The following is a 20,314-nucleotide window of genomic DNA, read 5'->3' on the forward strand; positions in this document are numbered from 1 at the left end:
ATGTGTGCGTGCGTGTTGACCCCAGGAAGATATTGACATTGAGAGACATTGCTGAATAGAAGCCTGGAATTGAACCTGAGACCTCTGGGTTCTGCGTGTAGAAGTGTCTTGAGACGACTTGTTGTTATATGACATTTAATTACAATTCAATTTAACTGGGTTCCAAGGTGGGCTCTCTCATCACTAAAATCTGGCCGCACCTTGTGCCACACAAGTTGTTTTGAATGGGGGTGTGTGTGTGTGTGTGTGTGTGTGTGTGTGTGTGTGTGTGTGTGTGTGTGTGTGTGTGTGTGTGTGTGTGTGTGTGTGTGTGTGTGTGTGTGTGTGTGTGTGTGTGTGTGTGTGTGTGTGTGTGTGTGTGTGTGTGTGTGTGTGTGTGTGTGTGTGTGTGTGTGTGAGAGAGAGAGAGAGTGTGTACTTTTTTCGATTGATTAATTAAAGATTTATTGAGTTCTCATACGCAAGTAGGCTATGCAAGTATGAGAACTATAGTATATAGAAGTATATAGCTAGAAGTGTATATTTGTACGTCTCTAAAAATATTTTGAAAATAGCAGATCTACAAGTGTCCTCAGCCCCTCCTGCAAGGGCTGAGGAACATGCAGGCCGTGACAGGTGTATGTGTTTACAAGCCTGTGTGTGTGTGTGTGTGTGTGTGTGTGTGTGTGTATGTGTTTACAAGCCTGTGTGTGTGTGTGTGTGTGTGTGTGTGTGTGTGTGTGTGTGTGTGTGTGTGTGTGTGTGTGTGTGTGTGTGTGTGTGTGTGTGTGTGTGCGTGTGCGTGCGTGCGTGTGTGTGTGTGTGTGAGAGAGAGAGAGAGTGTGTACTTTTTTCGATTGATTAATTTAAGATTTATTGAGTTCTCATACGCAAGTAGGCTATGCAAGTATGAGAACTATAGTATATAGAAGTATATAGCTAGAAGTGTATATTTGTACGTCTCTAAAAATATTTTGAAAATAGCAGATCTACAAGTGTCCTCAGCCCCTCCTGCAAGGGCTGTGTGTAAAGGACCCCCTCTAAAATGAGAAGCTGCATCTCAAAGGGCTAAATGACATCTCTGTACATTCTGACCTCATTCTGAACATAGACAATGAATCACAATGCAACACGATGAGCTGTCAATCATGCTCTGTCAGTGTTACAGGAATTCAGGCTCTCTGTGTTCACATTCCAAAGACAGAAGCTAGTTTCCAGTAAGGAAGTTAATTAAACATAAACATTGCAACAGGGCTGCCAAGTATTAACACCTTTGCACGCCACATGCCACACCTGCAATTCCACATTCTCATTTTCTCCTCTCACTTCTTCATAATTGACATACCTTGCTACTCAGGGCCTGCCCTACTTGCATCGAGGGCAGGCATGCTCTCAAATGCCCCCCTCAACCTATAGTCAGAGGCCTGGAATCCTTTATGCTATATGGAGCCTATATTCTATAAATGTTAGAGGTGATTCATGTTAATGCCTTTTTAATCAATCAATGAATGACTCAGCATCGTCTTGGGTCATGCTTCTGCAGCTACTATTGGAATGCATCAAATGATACGCATATCTATCTATCTATCTATCTATCTATCTATCTATCTATCTATCTATCTATCTATCTATCTATCTATCTATCTCGCTCTCTCTCGGCACTTAAATCTAAATAATGTTTGATATAAAGTGTGTGTGTGCGTGCGTGCGCGCTTCCATGCATGCGTGTGTGTGTGTGTGTGTGTGTGTGTGTGTGTGTGTGTGTGTGTGTAAAGGACCCTCTCTAAAATGAGAAGCTCAAAGGGCTAAATGACATCTCTGTACATTCTGACCTCATTCTGAACATAGACGGTCTACCTGTACAAACTCTCAATGAGTCACAATGCAACACGATGAGCTGTCAATCATGGTCCCTGTCAGTCACTGTTACAGGAATCCTCTGTCGGTTCACATTCCAAACACAGCAGAGAGTTTCCAGTAAGGAAGTTTTTTAAATATAGTAAACATGTTGTGTTGCCGTGGAACTTAACCCATTAAGACCTGAGGCTGATTCTACAAATGCCTTCTGAACGGTGCTTATCAAACCATTTCATGCCAAGGACCCCCAACATTTCATTTATTTGGAAATGCCTTGTGCAAGGGACCCCCGGGAAGATCTGTGTCAAAAATGTTAAACAGAAGAAAATAACAGATGTACAAGCTCACAGCGTGTCACTTTGTGCCGCGCTGTGAGCTTGTACATCTGTTATTTTCTATTAGCCCAAAATCCCCAAATGACACAGACGCTTTTATCCAGGGTTATCGAGTTAATGTATATGTTTTTTTTTTCTTTCAACAAGCTCGTATTCAAAACATGAATTCACATGAATAATCGTGCATATAGCTTTATTACCGAGACACTGTCCACAGGTTATTCAGAACATCATAATAATAATAATAATAATAATAATAATAATAATAATAATAATAATAACAATACTAAATAAATAATAATAATAATTATTATTATTATTATTGTAGTATTTGTCACTGTATATTTGGAGAACAGTCTCTGCATTTCTTCCATCCTTAGTGACAGGAGCAGTGGGCACTATGGGGACAGTGTCTCAGGGAGCAGTCAGGGGTCAAGTGTCTTGCTCAGGGACACTTTGAGACATTGCTGAATAGAAGCCTGGAATTGAACCTGAGACCTCTGGGTTCTGCGTGTTAAAGTGTCTTGAGACGACTTGTTGTGATTTGACACTTAATTTCAAATCAAATCAAATCAAATCAAATCAAATCAAATCAAATCAAATCAAATCAAATCAAACTGTATTTATATAGTATATTTAAAACAACATAAGCTGACCAAAATGCTGTACAGGTAAAAACAAACAGAACATCAACAGCGCCCATCAGCGCACAGACAAGTAAAGGCTCATACATAGTCTGGATTTTCGGTGGTGAGGTGACCACCGAACTACAACATGACGCCACGAGCCGCGGTGAAGAGCAATCCACCGCCACCGCTCCAGCCCTTCTCTCTGTTTTTACTCACCACCGCTCAACGTTATTTCAGCTCCGGTGGTCAGCTCACCACCAAAAATCCAGACTATGAATATAGGCCTTAAGGACATCATAAAACTCATATTTTAAGACAATCAAGTGCAATTAAAAGCCACGGGAAAAAGGTGAGTTTTCAATAAGGATCTGAACACCTCAATGGACTGGGAAGATCGGATAGGGAAAGGTAGATTGTTCCAGAGCACGGGGGTGGCTGAGGCGAAGGCACGGTCGCCCCTGGTCCGTTTTGTTCTTTCAAGTACAGTTAGTAGTGACTGATCAGCAGACCTCGGAGCCCTGGCTGGAATGTAAGCCCGCAGAATCTGGGTTGAACTGGGTTCCAAGGCGGGCTCTCTCATCACTAAACTTTGGCCGCACCTTGTGCCACACAAGTTGTTTTGAATTGTGTGTGTGTGTGTGTGTGTGTGTGTGTGTGTGTGTGTGTGTGTGTGTGTGTGTGTGTGTGTGTGTGTGTGTGTGTGTGTGTGTGTGTGTGTGTGTGTGTGTGTGTGGGCGTGGGCGTGGGCGTGCATGCTGGCAGCCACACTGGTCATACCTGGTGCAGAAAACTTGTATCTGTCGTGCGATCTCTTTAGTGTCAATACGTCATCATCCTTATAAAAGAAGGTCCTCTAACCCAGACTGCATTGAACCTTCTACTGCAGCTGAACATACACTGACGCAGCACACTCAGAAATCCTCTGAACAACAAGGTGCAACTTTAAACTACTTCAAGATGCTACTTGTTGTTGTTGCAGTTCTGTTTCTGGCTGTAACGGTCCACTCTGCTCCTCGTTGTGATCTCAACCTGGTTATGGACTGTGATGAAATCTACAACGTCTCCACACAGAGTGGAGTGTACTCCATCTACCCCACCACTGCACCGGTCAAGGTCTACTGTGACATGGACACAGACGGAGGGAAGTGGACCGTCATCCAGAGAAGAGTGGACGGCACGCTGAACTTCTACAGACCCTGGGCTCAGTACCAAGCTGGGTTTGGAGACGCATCAGGCGAGTACTGGCTGGGACTGGAGAACATGCATCTCCTCACCAACGACAGAAAGTATCAGCTGAGGGTGGACATGGAGGACTTTGAGGGAAACACGGCGTCTGCCTCTTACTCCTCTTTCTCCGTGGGTTCTGAGGCTGACGGCTACAAGCTGCAGGTTGCTGGCTTCAGTAACGGAGGAGCAGGAGACTCACTGACCGGCTATGGCAATGGCATGAAATTCTCAACCTTTGACAAAGATCAGGACACGTGGAGCAAGAACTGTGCAAGTAATTATTACGGTGCATTTTGGTACAAGGCCTGTCACCAGGCTAACATCAATGGTGTTTACCTCTGGGGACCGACGGCACATCATGCAACAGGTGTAGTCTGGAAGCACTGGAAGGGTTATGAATACTCCCTGAAGGCTGTAGCGATGAAGATCAGACGTGTTCCTTAAACATGTTTAGGTTCACATGCATCTTTGAAAAGCACAGCCGTGGTATAAAAGGCATGATGCATTATTTAGCCATGCGCTTCATCTTTGTTTTGTTTTTTTCTCTCTCTTTGGGACTGTTTAATCCTAAACTCATACAGTATATATCTGTAGTGTATCACATATTATTACAGTGGTGTCAGGACTCTTATTCTTACCTAAATATATAATCCAAGATGTTGTAAACATACAGTATTGTTTCACCACCATTGTTGTTGAATAAAGAAATGCATGCAAAGACAAGTATTTGGTATCACTTTTTAAATTGTTTCTCTATAATGCATTATAGTCATATTTACAATCCATGCTGAAGGATTCGTACCACTTGTCATACATGTTCATAATGATGCATAACAACTTATAACAAGGTTCATGAAGTACTAAGTGTTGGTCATACTATATTTTAAGCTCAGCAGAACAGCACATTATAAACAATATACTTAATCAGTTATAAAGTGTATTAATACATAACAGACACTGTTTTTACAAGTCTGTTTTACTAAGTATGAGTGTTTAGAGTGTATATATGTATCCTTTACAGAATATGCTTGTTATTACAAATATGCCCTGAATCAATCCTATAGGCCTACAGCAGGGGTGCCCACACTGTTTTTGACTTGAGAGCCACTTTCAAAATGACCAGCGCAACAAGATCTATACACACCAAAAAAAAAAATCAGATCGCATTGTTGAAATTTGTTTAAAAATGTACCTGAGGGGGTTTTAGAATACCGTCACTTGGAATGGGAAATAAAGGGACAATTGAATTGGTATAGGGTTTTTCTTTTGTATATAACTTTGTATTGCTACTGACGTGTGTTGTGCACAACAATCTTGAAAACAAAGTATTACATTGTGGGTTTGAACTGACAGGCCCTTCTAAATGTCAATCAATCAGGTCGTTGTTTTTTTTGTATTTACATTTTAAATTAAATATAAATTGTAGGGGCATGTCATGTGATCTATACCTGCACAGCCTTTGTGATCTACCTTTTGGGCACCCCTGGATTATACAGCTATACTTAATTCCTATTGTGGGAATGATTTTTAGTTTATTGTAATAATTGTTTACTTAATGTCATACTTAATAATAATATATAGCCTATATATTTGCCTTGTCAAATTTCCAGAACCACATTAGAACATGTAAGGTTTGTTTGAAAAATGTGAGTGGTATCAGGCAGTTAGACATAATGACATTATTGACATATAATGTAGGTATATAGTAAGGGGCGGTTTTAAGGGGAACAAGTAGGCTAAAACTAGGCATTACAAAAGTAGCCAATATAAAAACAAGTATTTATCATATTCATAATAATAGTCATACTTGACCAGAACATTATAACTACCATACTTAGTCAGCTATACAGAGTATTATTAAAAAATATATATATAATTGTATAAACAGCGGCCAAATACATTATTTATTATACAATTATTTCTAGTTTTAAAGCCTAATGCTTCTATACTTGCTGCACATTGTTAAAAAAAGAGCTTTGTCTGGCCAGTCGTTTGGAGCATCAACAAGAAGCTGGAGTGCTACATTTAGGTTTCATGTGCATGTTCAACTCATGAACTCATCAATATTATAACGTCATTCTTTTCTTAAGAAGATTAAATTCTGATGAATGAAAATGTATTTTTTTTTAAGACACTTAGCCTACACACTCAAAATGATTTAAAATGCATGCATACATGTGAATAATTATTAATCTTAACACAGAATGCATTTCCATACGAGTATGAAGAGAGCATTAACTGAATGTTGTCTCTATGCAGTGGTCTCCTATGCGCAGTTGCGCACGCACACGCACGCTATAGTCAAGATATAAGATTGGCAGAAACACAGACAGTGTGAGACTCCTCCTTCTGTGGGTCCCAGCAGAAGCCAATCATATCCTGGGAGTAGCATACTTCATTTGCATAGGCTTGCTATAAATGCTGGTGCAACGCCACGAACAGGTCATTTGTTTTCTTCAATACACACAGAAAGAACCATGCCTGAAGTAGCGAAACCAGCGCCCAAGAAGGGCTCCAAGAAAGCCGTCGCCAAGACCGCAGCTAAGGGCGGAAAGAAGCGCAGAAAGTCCAGGAAGGAGAGCTACGCCATCTACATATACAAGGTCCTGAAGCAGGTCCACCCTGACACCGGTGTCTCTTCCAAGGCCATGGGCATCATGAACTCCTTCGTCAACGACATCTTTGAGCGCATCGCCGGTGAAGCCTCCAAACTGGCTCACTACAACAAGCGCTCCACCATCTCATCCAGGGAGATTCAGACCGCCGTCCGCCTGCTGCTCCCCGGTGAGCTGGCCAAGCACGCCGTGTCTGAGGGCACCAAGGCTGTGACCAAGTACACCAGCTCCAAGTAAACTCTTCTGTCTGCTAAACACAACGGTCCTTTTAAGGACCACCCATCTTTTCCAACAAAGAGTTGATCCAAATACTGTAAGAAGCCAAATTAATTTGACTAGTAATTTGACTCCAGGTCATGAGACAGACATGAATGTCAACTGCTCAGACGACATGAAAATTGCAATAACAAGGCACTAAATTAATACTAAACAACGCAACGAATTGGATATAATGTATGAATAAGCTTGTGAACACTGGCTAAACTAAAATGTTTTTTTTCCAGCACGTGTATTCTAGCCCAAATATTTAGACTCGTCGAGGTTTTTTTCGATTCTGACGAATCTCTCGTCAGAATCGAAAAAAACCTCTACGAGAGTCTATGTTTGGGCTACGTGTATTCTATCATTGTGATTATATGCCCATGCTGATATTGATTTATTAACCTCAAACTGTAGCAGCAGCCAGCAACATAAGCATGGCACAAAGGATCAATGCTAATTTAAACAAATCAATACAAACTTTTGATTACAATAATTATATACTTTGCCCTAAATGTTGGCTATATTTAGGCTAGCCTGGCTAATAAGCCAGACCGAATCAGCCGTTGGCAAAAGAAAAATTGCCTGCCGGCGGCGACAGTGTGATTTGAGTCTGGCTTATTAGCCAGGCTATATTTAGGCATCATTCCATATTAGACTATTTCGCTACCTTTAATGCTTTTGGCCGGGTATGTAGAAACAGTTAATAGTGCATGGATAATATGGCCGTCACTTATAGTACAGAGTAGACGCATACCTGGACTTACACCGATGAAAATTATATTTCTGAGATTTTATATTTTGTATAGTTTATTTAATTTAAGGAGTTCTGGTCTTGCTTTAATCAGGAATAACAACAATAATGCATCTAACTGAAACGAAGCAAGGATCGAGCGTGTGTGATGTGATCAACATGCAAATGATTGAAATCACTCAGACATTCAGCGCCACCCGGTGGGGGAGGGGAGGCATTGCCATTGTTCCATTGTTTTGAACTCAACATGATGCTTCACACCAAAACCAAACCAGGAGATATTCATAGTCCTGGAATGAGACTCTTCTGTACAGTAACCAGTACATGTCCTTAACTGGGGATAGTCATTTTCAGAGTCACTTGTCTTTGTATTATGGAAAAGACTGCATCCACCTCTTCAGCTTTAACCAATGGCAAACAGGCAGATTTCTTTCTTTTATTTTTTACAGAAACTGTAAAAATAGAGGAAAAGAGTACATCATGAGGACTAATCTATCAGAATGATAGACTACGAGTTCTGTCAAGAGTTTATTTTAGAGAGTAGAGAGTGTTGGTGTAAATCTAATCTACATGTCTATCAGTGTTGGCTTCTCAAAGTGGAGGTGGGGGTTGAGCATGTTTCTAGTATTGGGGGGAGGGGGTTCAATTAGAACAATTACAATTTAGGCATTTAGCAGAAGCTCTTAATCCAGAGCGATTTACATTAAGCAATAACAAAAACATGGCATACATCACATATATAAAAAGTAGTTATCATGAATCGTGCGGAACTAAGAACGTAACAGTGGAGTATCTATGTAAACTATACATACTATACTATATAATATATTATACATGTGTACTATAAAGTGCTATGACTACATAAAATGCAATTCTAGAGCTGTCTACGTAACAAGCTATAAGTCTGTTTAAAATACCATCTAAGTCTACATAACGTGCTATCTAAGGGGCTAGGCTAGGGCAAGTGCTACGGGCCATGATGGAGTCTGAAGAGGTGGGTTTTCAGACTGGGAGTGAGGCTGCAGTTCTGACTGTGATGGGAAGTGCATTCCATAGTAGGCCTGCACAGTAAAATCCTCTCTGTTAATGTACCCATTTGTAACTCTAAGAGGGTGGAATTGTGTGACATTTTATATATTTCCCAGCAGTGGCGTGCACAGACATTTAGAGGGGCAGGTGCTCAAGTAAAAAAAGGGCACCTTGTGCAGCCCGTGGAACCGGCCGGTTGCCTTAACCCATTTTGGGCGGGAACCCCTTTTGGTGTTAGCATTATGTTATGCTTTAGCTATTGAAAAATAGCAGATCTACAAGCTCATAGCGCGCCATCGAGTGGCGCGCTACGAGCTTGTAGGTCTGCTATTTTTGAAAAAGAAAAAAAATAGATTTTTTTTTCTTTTTTTTTCCAAAAGGGCACATTGCCAAAAGGGCAGGGGGTGCTCTAGCACCCCCTAGTGTCTATCTGTGCACGCCACTGTTTCCCAGTGGTGTTAAGATGTGTAGGACTAATATGATTTTGTCACTCATACCATGTCAAACAAATGTAACACCATTAAAGGAGCACTCGGGGAGTTATCGATACTACAGTTTTAGTTTTAGGGTACATGTTCACATTGTTTTAGTTTTAGGGTACATGTTCACATTGTGTGGCTCTCTCCGTACTGTTTCTCATACACCCATTCACATGCAGGCTATGTGTGTGAACTGTGAATGACCCATTTTAGCAGCAATTTGAGAAGTAATAATCACACACTTTGGGAAGGACATGCCATTGCTACTATGAAAGGCATGCAGAGCCATTTTATACAACAAGGCAATTCAATGTGCTTTACACAGAACATCAAATAGTGTACACTTTGCGAATAGACACCATGACATAATACAAAATACAGTCACACAAAAATAAGCATGTGTTTTAATTTTACACAGAGCACAATGATGACTTAATCATGAAATGTTTTGCAGCATGACACATTGCATCATAAAGCATCTACATCTAGGCCTATAGGTCTACCTGAGAAGTGTGTTGGGTACACCGTGTCTCCATAATCAAATATACAGATACAGTTGATTGAATATTTAAACACGCTTAGCACATTAGTTGTAGCTATCTACTTATGAATCAGCTGCATCTTTAAGTTGTAAGTTTGTAGCTATAACGGTCACCTATAATAGTCCATTAGCCTGTTAGCTGTCTGTTATTGCCATTGGTTTCAGTAAGTTATTTGTCCAAAATGAATCAAGTTTTCCAACAGCTGGCATTCTGTCATTGGAAGTTGAGAACTCCACCTGCCTTCAACTGGAGTGTGTTTACTGTCAGAAAACATTCTATTCATAGCAAAACGGATGACAAATCAAAGGTATAGTTTATGGTTTTGCGTCGACAGGAATGTCTACTAAATTGATTGTGAGTATTGTTGTTAATGCAACATAGTTGACAACAGTTTAGAAGTAAAATGACAGAGGCAACACTTTGATCTGACTGTAGACCGGTGATGTTTTGAGGTTATTACTAAAAAGGAGTGAACTGCTTTCATCTCAGATATATTCATGACAGAAAGGCACGTGTGTGTTAACTGGTCAGCTCTTTGTCCCATTGAATAATATACACAGTAGTTTGTTATAACTTGTTTGTTTTAATCGAGGAGAAAACACAAGTGGCGCAAGAGAGAAGAGGGCCTGTGTGTGTTGACTCTACATGGTTCTCATGTGGTGTTTAAGTCCAGCCCCTTCAGAGCATTCAGCATCACTCTGTGAGAGTGGCATCTCTCTTAGAGATAGGGTGAGAAGTTCAGTCACGCGGGAGAGACTCGGAGTAGAGCCTTCGCAGTGGTTCGGGCATCTGGTTAGGATGCCTCTCGGGCGTCTCCCTAGGGACGTCCTCGAGGCACGTCCCACTGGGAAGAGATACCCCGGGTATCTCTGCGCCTTGGTCTACCCCGGGGCAGACCAAGGCGCAGATGGAGGGATTACATCAACTAACTGGCCTTGGAACATCTCGGGATCCCCCAGGAGGAAGTCACTAATGTTGCTCTGGAGAGGGAAGTCTGGAGCTCTCTGGTGGAGCTGTTGCCCCCGCGACCAGACTACGGATAAGCGGTTGAAGATAGATGGATGGATAAAGATGGCTATCATTCATGGTCTGTTATGATTCAAATTATAATTTATTTTGTCTTTCTTTGGTGGTGAGTATGTAGGCTAGGACTGTTTTTTAAATCATCAAATGATCTTGCCGGGAGGCTGGCAAGAGTAAGTTTAAAAATATTTTGCAAATAATTTGAAAATGTTAGCTTTGTGCTTGTATGCTTGCTGTATTTTTCTTTTGTATATACCGTTATTAATTTTTGCTTACAATGAACATTGTGACATTAATTTACTGTTTAAATGTAAATGAATGTGATTGCTTTTGGACCTGTAAATTACAACAAAACAATAACTAAGGCACTGGTGTGGTACTCCTGGTTTACCAGAACGGGGTTCAAGTCCCTGCAGTGCCTGCTCAATTTGTTGTATTTAGATTTTTTATTTTCTGCTCATTGTGTTTTTCATAGATGATAACCCCCAGGTTCTTTACTGTGTTTGTACTCCCTACAGTTAGGTTACCAAGTCTATTTAGTCCCTTATTACTTGCACAAGCAGAGCGTGCAAGTATTGTGGTCGTGCTGGCTTTTGTATGCGTATGCTTGGAGGTATATATACTAGATGTTGATGGTGATGTAATTAAGATATGTTTCAATGTCGGGTTATAACTGGCTGTCGATGGTGACGTAATTAGGATATGTTTCAGTGTCGGGTGAATTAAAGGTAATGTCTGTATGTATACGTAAATCTTTATTACGACACCATCAAAAGCCAGTTATAACCCAGCATTGATACATATCTTAATTACGTCAGCCAGTTATGAACAGCCAGTTATAACCCGACTTTAGTATTTAATTTCAATGTTTTACAGAGAGGCTGAGATTTGACAGTTTGTAGTGGGCGACAGTACTTGCGTGCGCTGCTTGCGCACTAGTAGGCCATTTATGGCTTGTGTGCAAGTAGGCACTCGACAGAGTGCAGTTCTAGTAGTGTGTCTGTATTTCTCTTCTCCTTCTGCCAACAATGGAAGATCTGGCTGAAAACTGTTTCGGGTTCTTGCAAAACTTGGCAATATGGTAGAGGGCTATGCCAAACGGTGAGGATGTGAAACCCACGACCATTGGCCAAAGGGTGGTGCTATAGCACTGAACTGAAAATGAAAACTTTAAACGGGAAAAGCTCACAAACCGTTTGACCGTGAGCAATAAAACTTTGATACACGTGTCTCATCCCGTACAACTTTGTGTTTGCTTGTGTTGACGTTTGATCTCTGACCTTTTGGATCACCCGCCCTTTTGAATTGTATCTATCTCCTCCCGGGAGATAGATACAATTCTACACATGAACGATAGTCCATGGTCTCGGACCACTTACTATGTTGACCGCATATTATAGTGTGCCAGTTTTCATGATTTGAAAAGCGGCCGGCTATAGTCCATGGTCTCGGAGCGCATACTATAGTGTGACATTTTTCATGATTTCGGAGGATTCGAACCGCCGACCCATGGATCATTGGACGACCTGCTCTACCTCTTGAGCCACAGTCGCCCCTATAACTCAGAAACTACAAAACATTTCAAAGTAAAAAGTTCCAGCATGTGTGCCCACAGTAAGCTGAATTATAAAAAGTGTGAATGGAGTTTCTAGGTGAAAGTGACTTGATTTGAAAAAAGGTGAAAATCACAGAAAAGCGACAGGCTATAGTCCATGATCTCGGAGCGCATACTATAGTGTGACATTTTTCATGATTTCGGAGGATTTGAAAAAAAAGTGAAAATCACAGAAAAGGGACAGGCTATAGTCCATGGTCTCGGACCGCATACTATAGTGTGACATTTTTTATGATTTTTGAAGATTTGAAAAAAAGGTGAAAATCACAGAAAAGGGACAGGCTATAGTCCATGGTCTCGGACCGCATACTATAGTGTGCCATTTTTCATGTTTTCGGAGGATTTGAAAAAAGGTTAAAATCACAGAAAAGCGACAGGCTATTGTCCATGGTCTCGGAGCGCATACTATAGACATTTTCATGATTTCGGAGGATTCGAACCGCCGACCCATGGATCATTGGACGACCTGCTCTACCTCTTGAGCCACAGTCGCCCCTACAACTCAGAAACTACAAAACATTTCAAAGTAAAAAGTTCCAGCATGTGTGCCCACAGTAAACTGAATATTATAAAGTGTGAATGGAGTTTCTAGGTGAAAGTGACTTGATTTGAAAAAAGGTGAAAATCACAGAAAAGCGACAGGCTATAGTCCATGGTCTCGGACCGCATACTGTGTCAGTCTGTGTGCCATTTTTCATGTTTTCGGAGGATTTGAAAAAAGGTGAAAATCACAGAAAAGCGACAGGCTATAGTCCATGGTCTCGGACCGCATACTATAGTGTGACATTTTTCATGATTTCGGAGGATTTGAAAAAAGGTGAAAATCACAGAAAAGCGACAGGCTATAGTCCATGGTCTCGGAGCGCATACTATAGTGTGACATTTTTCATGATTTCGGAGGATTTGAAAAAAAGGTGAAAATCACAGAAAAGAGACAGACTATAGTCCATGGTCTCGGAGCGCATACTATAGTGTCAAATTTTTCATGATTTCAGAGGATTTGAAAAAAATGTGAAAATCACAGAAAAGGGACAGGCAAGTCCATGGTCTCGGACCGCATACTATAGTGTGCCATTTTTCATGATTTTTGAAGATTTGAAAAAAAGGTGAAAATCACAGAAAAGGGACAGGCTATAGTTCATGGTCTCGGACCGCATACTATAGTGTGCCATTTTTCATGATTTTTGAAGATTTGAAATACAGATGAAAATTAAGGAAAAGCGACAGGCTATAGTCCATGGTCTCGGACCGCATACTATAGTGTGCCATTTTTCATGTTTTCGGAGGATTCGAAAAAAGGTGAAAATCACAGAAAAGCGACAGGCTATAGTCCATGGTCTCGGAGCGCATACTGTGTCAGTCTGTGTGCCATTTTTCATGTTTTCGGAGGATTTGAAAAAAGGTGAAAATCACAGAAAAGCGACAGGCTATAGTCCATGGTCTTGGACCGCATATTACAGTGTGCCATTTTTCATGATTTTTGAAGATTTGAAAAAAAGGTGAAAATCACAGAAAAGGGACAGGCTGTAGTCCATGGTCTCGGAGCGTATACTATAGTGTGACATTTTTCATGATTTCGGAGGATTTGAAAAAAGATGAAAATCACAGAAAAGCGACAGGCTATAGTCCATGGTCTCGGAGCGCATACTATAGTGTGACATTTTTCATGATTTCCGAGGATTTGAAAAAAAGGTGAAAATCACAGAAAAGGGACAGGCTATAGTCCATGGTCTCGGACCGCATACTATAGTGTGCCATTTTTCATTTTTTCGGAGGATTTGAAAAAAGGTGAAAATCACAGAAAAGCGACAGGCTATAGTCCATGGTCTCGGACCGCATACTATAGTGTGCCGTTTTTCATGATTTTTGAAGATTTTAAATACAGATGAAAATTAAGGAAAAGCGACAGGCTATAGTCCATGGTCTCGGACCGCATACTATAGTGTGCCATTTTTCAGGTTTTCGGAGGATTTGAAAAAAGGTGAAAATCACAGACAAGCGACAGGCTATAGTCCATGGTCTCGGAGCGCATACTATAGTGTGACATTTTTCATGATTTCGGAGGATTTAAAAAAAAGGTGAAATCACAGAAAAGCGACAGGCTATAGTCCATGGTCTCTGACCGCATACTATAGTGTGACATTTTTCATGATTTCGGAGGATTTGAAAAAATTTTGAAAATCACAGAAAAGGGACAGGCTATAGTCCATGGTCTCGGACCGCATATTACAGTGTGCCATCTTTCAAGATTTTGGAGGATTTGAAAAAAGGTGAAAATCACAGAAAAGCGACAGGCTATAGTCCATGGTCTCGGAGCGCATACTATAGTGTGACATTTTTCATGATTTCGGAGGATTTTGAAAAAAAGGTGAAATCACAGAAAAGCGACAGGCTATAGTCCATGGTCTCGGAGCGCATACTATAGTGTGAAATTTTTCATGATTTCGGAGGATTTGAAAAAAAGGTGAAAATCACAGAAAAGCCACAGGCTATAGTCCATGGTCTCGGAGCGCATACTATAGTGTGCCATTTTTCATGATTTTTGAAGATTTTAAATACAGATGAAAATTAAGGAAAAGCGACAGGCTATAGTCCATGGTCTCGGACCGCATACTATAGTGTGCCATTTTTCATGGATTTTGAAGATTTGAAATACAGATGAAAATTAAGGAAAAGCGACAGGCTATAGTCCATGGTCTCGGACCGCATACTATAGTGTGCCATTTTTCATGTTTTCGGAGGATTTGAAAAAAGGTGAAAATCACAGAAAAGCGACAGGCTATAGTCCATGGTCTCGGAGCGCATACTATAGTGTGACATTTTTCATGATTTCGGAGGATTTGAAAAAAAGGTGAAAATCACAGAAAAACCACAGGCTATAGTCCATGGTCTCGGAGCGCATACTATAGTGTGACATTTTTCATGATTTCGGAGGATTTGAAAAAAAGGTGAAAATCACAGAAAAGGGACAGGCTATAGTCCATGGTCTCGGACCGCATACTATAGTGTGCCATTTTTCATGATTTTTGAAGATTTGAAATACAGATGAAAATTAAGGAAAAGCGACAGGCTATAGTCCATGGTCTCGGACCGCATACTATAGTGTGCCATTTTTCATGTTTTCGGAGGATTTGAAAAAAGGTGAAAATCACAGAAAAGCGACAGGCTATAGTCCAAGGTCTCGGAGCGCATACTATAGTGTGACATTTTTCATGATTTCGGAGGATTTGAAAAAAAGGTGAAAATCACAGAAAAGGGACAGGCTATAGTCCATGGTCTCGGAGCGCAAACTATAGTGTGAAATTTTTCATGATTTCGGAGGATTTGAAAAAAAGGTGAAAATCACAGAAAAGGGACAGGCTGTAGTCCATGGTCTCGGACCGCATACTATAGTGTGCCATTTTTCATGATTTTTGAAGATTTGAAATACAGATGAAAATTAAGGAAAAGCGACAGGCTATAGTCCATGGTCTCGGACCGCATACTATAGTGTGCCATTTTTCATGTTTTCGGAGGATTTGAAAAAAGGTGAAAATCACAGAAAAGCGACAGGCTATAGTCCAAGGTCTCGGAGCGCATACTATAGTGTGACATTTTTCATGATTTCGGAGGATTTGAAAAAAAGGTGAAAATCACAGAAAAGGGACAGGCTATAGTCCATGGTCTCGGAGCGCAAACTATAGTGTGACATTTTTCATGATTTCGGAGGATTTGAAAAAAGATGAAAATCACAGAAAAGCGACAGGCTATAGTCCATGGTCTCGGAGCGCATACTATAGTGTGACATTTTTCATGATTTCGGAGGATTTGAAAAAAAGGTGAAAATCACAGAAAAGGGACAGGCTATAGTCCATGGTCTCGAACCGCATACTATAGTGTGCCATTTTTCATGATTTTTGAAGATTTGAAATACAGATGAAAATTAAGGAAAAGCGACAGGCTATAATCCATGGTCTCGGACCGCATACTATAGTGTGCCATTTTTCATGTTTTCGGAGGATTTGAAAAAAGGTGAAAATCACAGAAAAGCGACAGGCTATAGTCCAAGGTCTCGGAGCGCATACTATAGTGTGACATTTTTCATGATTTCGGAGGATTTGAAAAAAAGGTGAAAATCACAGAAAAGGGACAGGCTATAGTCCATGGTCTCGGAGCGCAAACTATAGTGTGACATTTTTCATGATTTCGGAGGATTTGAAAAAAGGTGAAAATCACAGAAAAGCCACAGGCTATAGTCCATGGTCTCGGAGCGCATACTATAGTGTGCCATTTTTCATGATTTTTGAAGATTTGAAATACAGATGAAAATTAAGGAAAAGCGACAGGCTATAGTCCATGGTCTCGGACCGCATACTATAGTGTGCCATTTTTCATGTTTTCGGAGGATTTGAAAAAAGGTGAAAATCACAGAAAAGCGACAGGCTATAGTCCATGGTCTCGGAGCGCATACTATAGTGTGACATTTTTCATGATTTCGGAGGATTTGAAAAAAGGTGAAAATCACAGAAAAGCCACAGGCTATAGTCCATGGTCTCGGAGCGCATACTATAGTGTGCCATTTTTCATGATTTTTGAAGATTTGAAATACAGATGAAAATTAAGGAAAAGCGACAGGCTATAGTCCATGGTCTCGGACCGCATACTATAGTGTGCCATTTTTCATGTTTTCGGAGGATTTGAAAAAAGGTGAAAATCACAGAAAAGCGACAGGCTATAGTCCATGGTCTCGGAGCGCATACTATAGTGTGACATTTTTCATGATTTCGGAGGATTTGAAAAAAAGGTGAAAATCACAGAAAAGCGACAGGCTATAGTCCATGGTCTCTGACCGCATACTATAGTGTGACATTTTTCATGATTTCGGAGGATTTGAAAAAAATGTGAAAATCACAGAAAAGGGACAGGCTATAGTCCATGGTCTCGGACCGCATACTATAGTGTGCCATTTTTCATGATTTTTGAAGATTTGAAATACAGATGAAAATTAAGGAAAAGCGGCAGGCTATAGTCCATGGTCTCGGACCGCATACTATAGTGTGCCATTTTTCATGTTTTCGGAGGATTTGAAAAAAGGTGAAAATCACAGAAAAGCGACAGGCTATAGTCCATGGTCTCGGACCGCATATTACAGTGTGCCATCTTTCATGATTTTGGAGGATTTGAAAAAAGGTGAAAATCACAGAAAAGCGACAGGCTATAATCCATGGTCTCGGAGCGCATACTATAGTGTGAAATTTTTCATGATTTCGGAGGATTTGAAAAAAGGTGAAATCACAGAAAAGCGACAGGCTATAGTCCATGGTCTCTGAGCGCATACTATAGTGTGACATTTTTCATGTTTTCGGAGGATTTGAAAAAAGGTGAAAATCACAGAAAAGCGACAGGCTATATAGTCCATGGTCTCGGAGCGCATACTATAGTGTGACATTTTTCATGATTTCGGAGGATTTGAAAAAAGGTGAAAATCACAGAAAAGCGACAGGCTATAGTCCATGGTCTCGGACCGCATATTACAGTGTGCCATCTTTCAAGATTTTGGAGGATTTGAAAAAAGGTGAAAATCACAGAAAAGCGACAGGCTATAGTCCATGGTCTCGGACCGCATACTATAGTGTGACATTTTTCATGATTCCGGAGGATTTGAAAAAAAGGTGAAAATCACAGAAAAGCCACAGGCTATAGTCCATGGTCTCGGACCGCATATTACAGTGTGCCATCTTTCAAGATTTTGGAGGATTTGAAAAAAGGTGAAAATCACAGAAAAGCGACAGGCTATAATCCATGGTCTCGGAGCGCATACTATAGTGTGACATTTTTCATGATTTCGGAGGATTTGAAAAAAGGTGAAAATCACAGAAAAGCGACAGGCTATAGTCCATGGTCTCGGAGCGCATACTATAGTGTGACATTTTTCATGTTTTCGGAGGATTTGAAAAAAGGTGAAAATCACAGAAAAGCCACAGGCTATAGTCCATGGTCTCGGAGCGCATACTATAGTGTGACATTTTTCATGATTTCGGAGGATTTGAAAAAAAGGTGAAAATCACAGAAAAGCCACAGGCTATAGTCCATGGTCTCGGAGCGTATACTATAGTGTGACATTTTTCATGATTTCGGAGGATTTGAAAAAAAGGTGAAAATCACAGAAAAGGGACAGGCTATAGTCCATGGTCTCGGACCGCATACTATAGTGTGCCATTTTTCATGATTTTTGAAGATTTGAAATACAGATGAAAATTAAGGAAAAGCGACAGGCTATAGTCCATGGTCTCGGACCGCATACTATAGTGTGCAATTTTTCATGTTTTCGGAGGATTTGAAAAAAGATGAAAATCACAGAAAAGCGACAGGCTATAGTCCATGGTCTCGGAGCGCATACTATAGTGTGACATTTTTCATGATTTCGGAGGATTTGATAAAAAGGTGAAAATCACAGAAAAGCGACAGGCTATAGTCCATGGTCTCGGAGCGCATACTATAGTGTGACATTTTTCATGATTTCGGAGGATTTGAAAAAAAGGTGAAAATCACAGAAAAGGGACAGGCTATAGTCCATGGTCTCGGACCACATACTATAGTGTGCCATTTTTCATGTTTTCGGAGGATTTGAAAAAAGGTGAAAATCACAGAAAAGCGACAGGCTATAGTCCATGGTCTCGGAGCGCATACTATAGTGTGACATTTTTCATGATTTCGGAGGATTTGAAAAAAGGTGAAAATCACAGAAAAGCGACAGGCTATAGTCCATGGTCTCGGACCGCATATTACAGTGTGCCATCTTTCAAGATTTTGGAGGATTTGAAAAAAGGTGAAAATCACAGAAAAGCGACAGGCTATAGTCCATGGTCTCGGACCGCATACTATAGTGTGACATTTTTCATGATTCCGGAGGATTTGAAAAAAAGGTGAAAATCACAGAAAAGCCACAGGCTATAGTCCATGGTCTCGGACCGCATATTACAGTGTGCCATCTTTCAAGATTTTGGAGGATTTGAAAAAAGGTGAAAATCACAGAAAAGCGACAGGCTATAATCCATGGTCTCGGAGCGCATACTATAGTGTGACATTTTTCATGATTTCGGAGGATTTGAAAAAAGGTGAAAATCACAGAAAAGCGACAGGCTATAGTCCATGGTCTCGGAGCGCATACTATAGTGTGACATTTTTCATGTTTTCGGAGGATTTGAAAAAAGGTGAAAATCACAGAAAAGCCACAGGCTATAGTCCATGGTCTCGGAGCGCATACTATAGTGTGACATTTTTCATGATTTCGGAGGATTTGAAAAAAAGGTGAAAATCACAGAAAAGCCACAGGCTATAGTCCATGGTCTCGGAGCGTATACTATAGTGTGACATTTTTCATGATTTCGGAGGATTTGAAAAAAAGGTGAAAATCACAGAAAAGGGACAGGCTATAGTCCATGGTCTCGGACCGCATACTATAGTGTGCCATTTTTCATGATTTTTGAAGATTTGAAATACAGATGAAAATTAAGGAAAAGCGACAGGCTATAGTCCATGGTCTCGGACCGCATACTATAGTGTGCAATTTTTCATGTTTTCGGAGGATTTGAAAAAAGATGAAAATCACAGAAAAGCGACAGGCTATAGTCCATGGTCTCGGAGCGCATACTATAGTGTGACATTTTTCATGATTTCGGAGGATTTGATAAAAAGGTGAAAATCACAGAAAAGGGACAGGCTATAGTCCATGGTCTCGGACCGCATACTATAGTGTGCCATTTTTCATGATTTTTGAAGATTTTAAATACAGATGAAAAATAAGGAAAAGCGACAGGCTATAGTCCATGGTCTCGGACCGCATACTATAGTGTGCCATTTTTCATGTTTTCGGAGGATTTGAAAAAAGGTGAAAATCACAGAAAAGCGACAGGCTATAGTCCATGGTCTCGGACCGCATACTGTGTCAGTCTGTGTGCCATTTTTCATGTTTTCGGAGGATTTGAAAAAA

General features: G+C 40.6%; 3 protein-coding genes across 5 annotated transcripts in view; 2 read left to right on the plus strand and 1 right to left on the minus strand.

Moving 5' to 3' along the window:
- LOC306936384 (microfibril-associated glycoprotein 4-like) overlaps positions 1–4,750 on the plus strand; it is a 34,088-nt gene extending 29,338 nt beyond the window's left edge. For 2 of the 3 annotated variants that reach the window (XM_079519877.1, XM_079519878.1), the window contains one exon: positions 3,780–4,750. In XM_079519877.1, the coding sequence (XP_079376003.1) occupies positions 3,836–4,471 (636 nt within the window). In that variant the 5' untranslated portion in view covers positions 3,780–3,835 and the 3' untranslated portion in view covers positions 4,472–4,750. Of the gene's footprint in view, positions 1–3,756 lie in introns of those variants that run through there. The other variant, XM_079519876.1, reaches the window with a different exon arrangement.
- Positions 1–20,314, minus strand: part of LOC306936382 (uncharacterized protein) — a gene marked incomplete at its 5' end in the record, with an annotated part of 450,465 nt that overhangs the window by 38,942 nt on the left and 391,209 nt on the right. The window lies entirely within an intron of this gene.
- LOC306936430 (histone H2B-like) lies at positions 6,421–6,879 on the plus strand (the record flags this gene model as incomplete). Its single annotated transcript, XM_079519927.1, has 1 exon — positions 6,421–6,879. The coding sequence occupies exon 1, from the start codon at positions 6,505–6,507 to the stop codon at positions 6,877–6,879; it is 375 nt and encodes a 124-aa protein (XP_079376053.1). The 5' UTR covers positions 6,421–6,504.

This window comes from Electrona antarctica, assembly GCF_951216825.1.
Source record: "Electrona antarctica genome assembly, chromosome: 14".
NCBI classification, from domain to species: domain Eukaryota; kingdom Metazoa; phylum Chordata; class Actinopteri; order Myctophiformes; family Myctophidae; genus Electrona; species Electrona antarctica.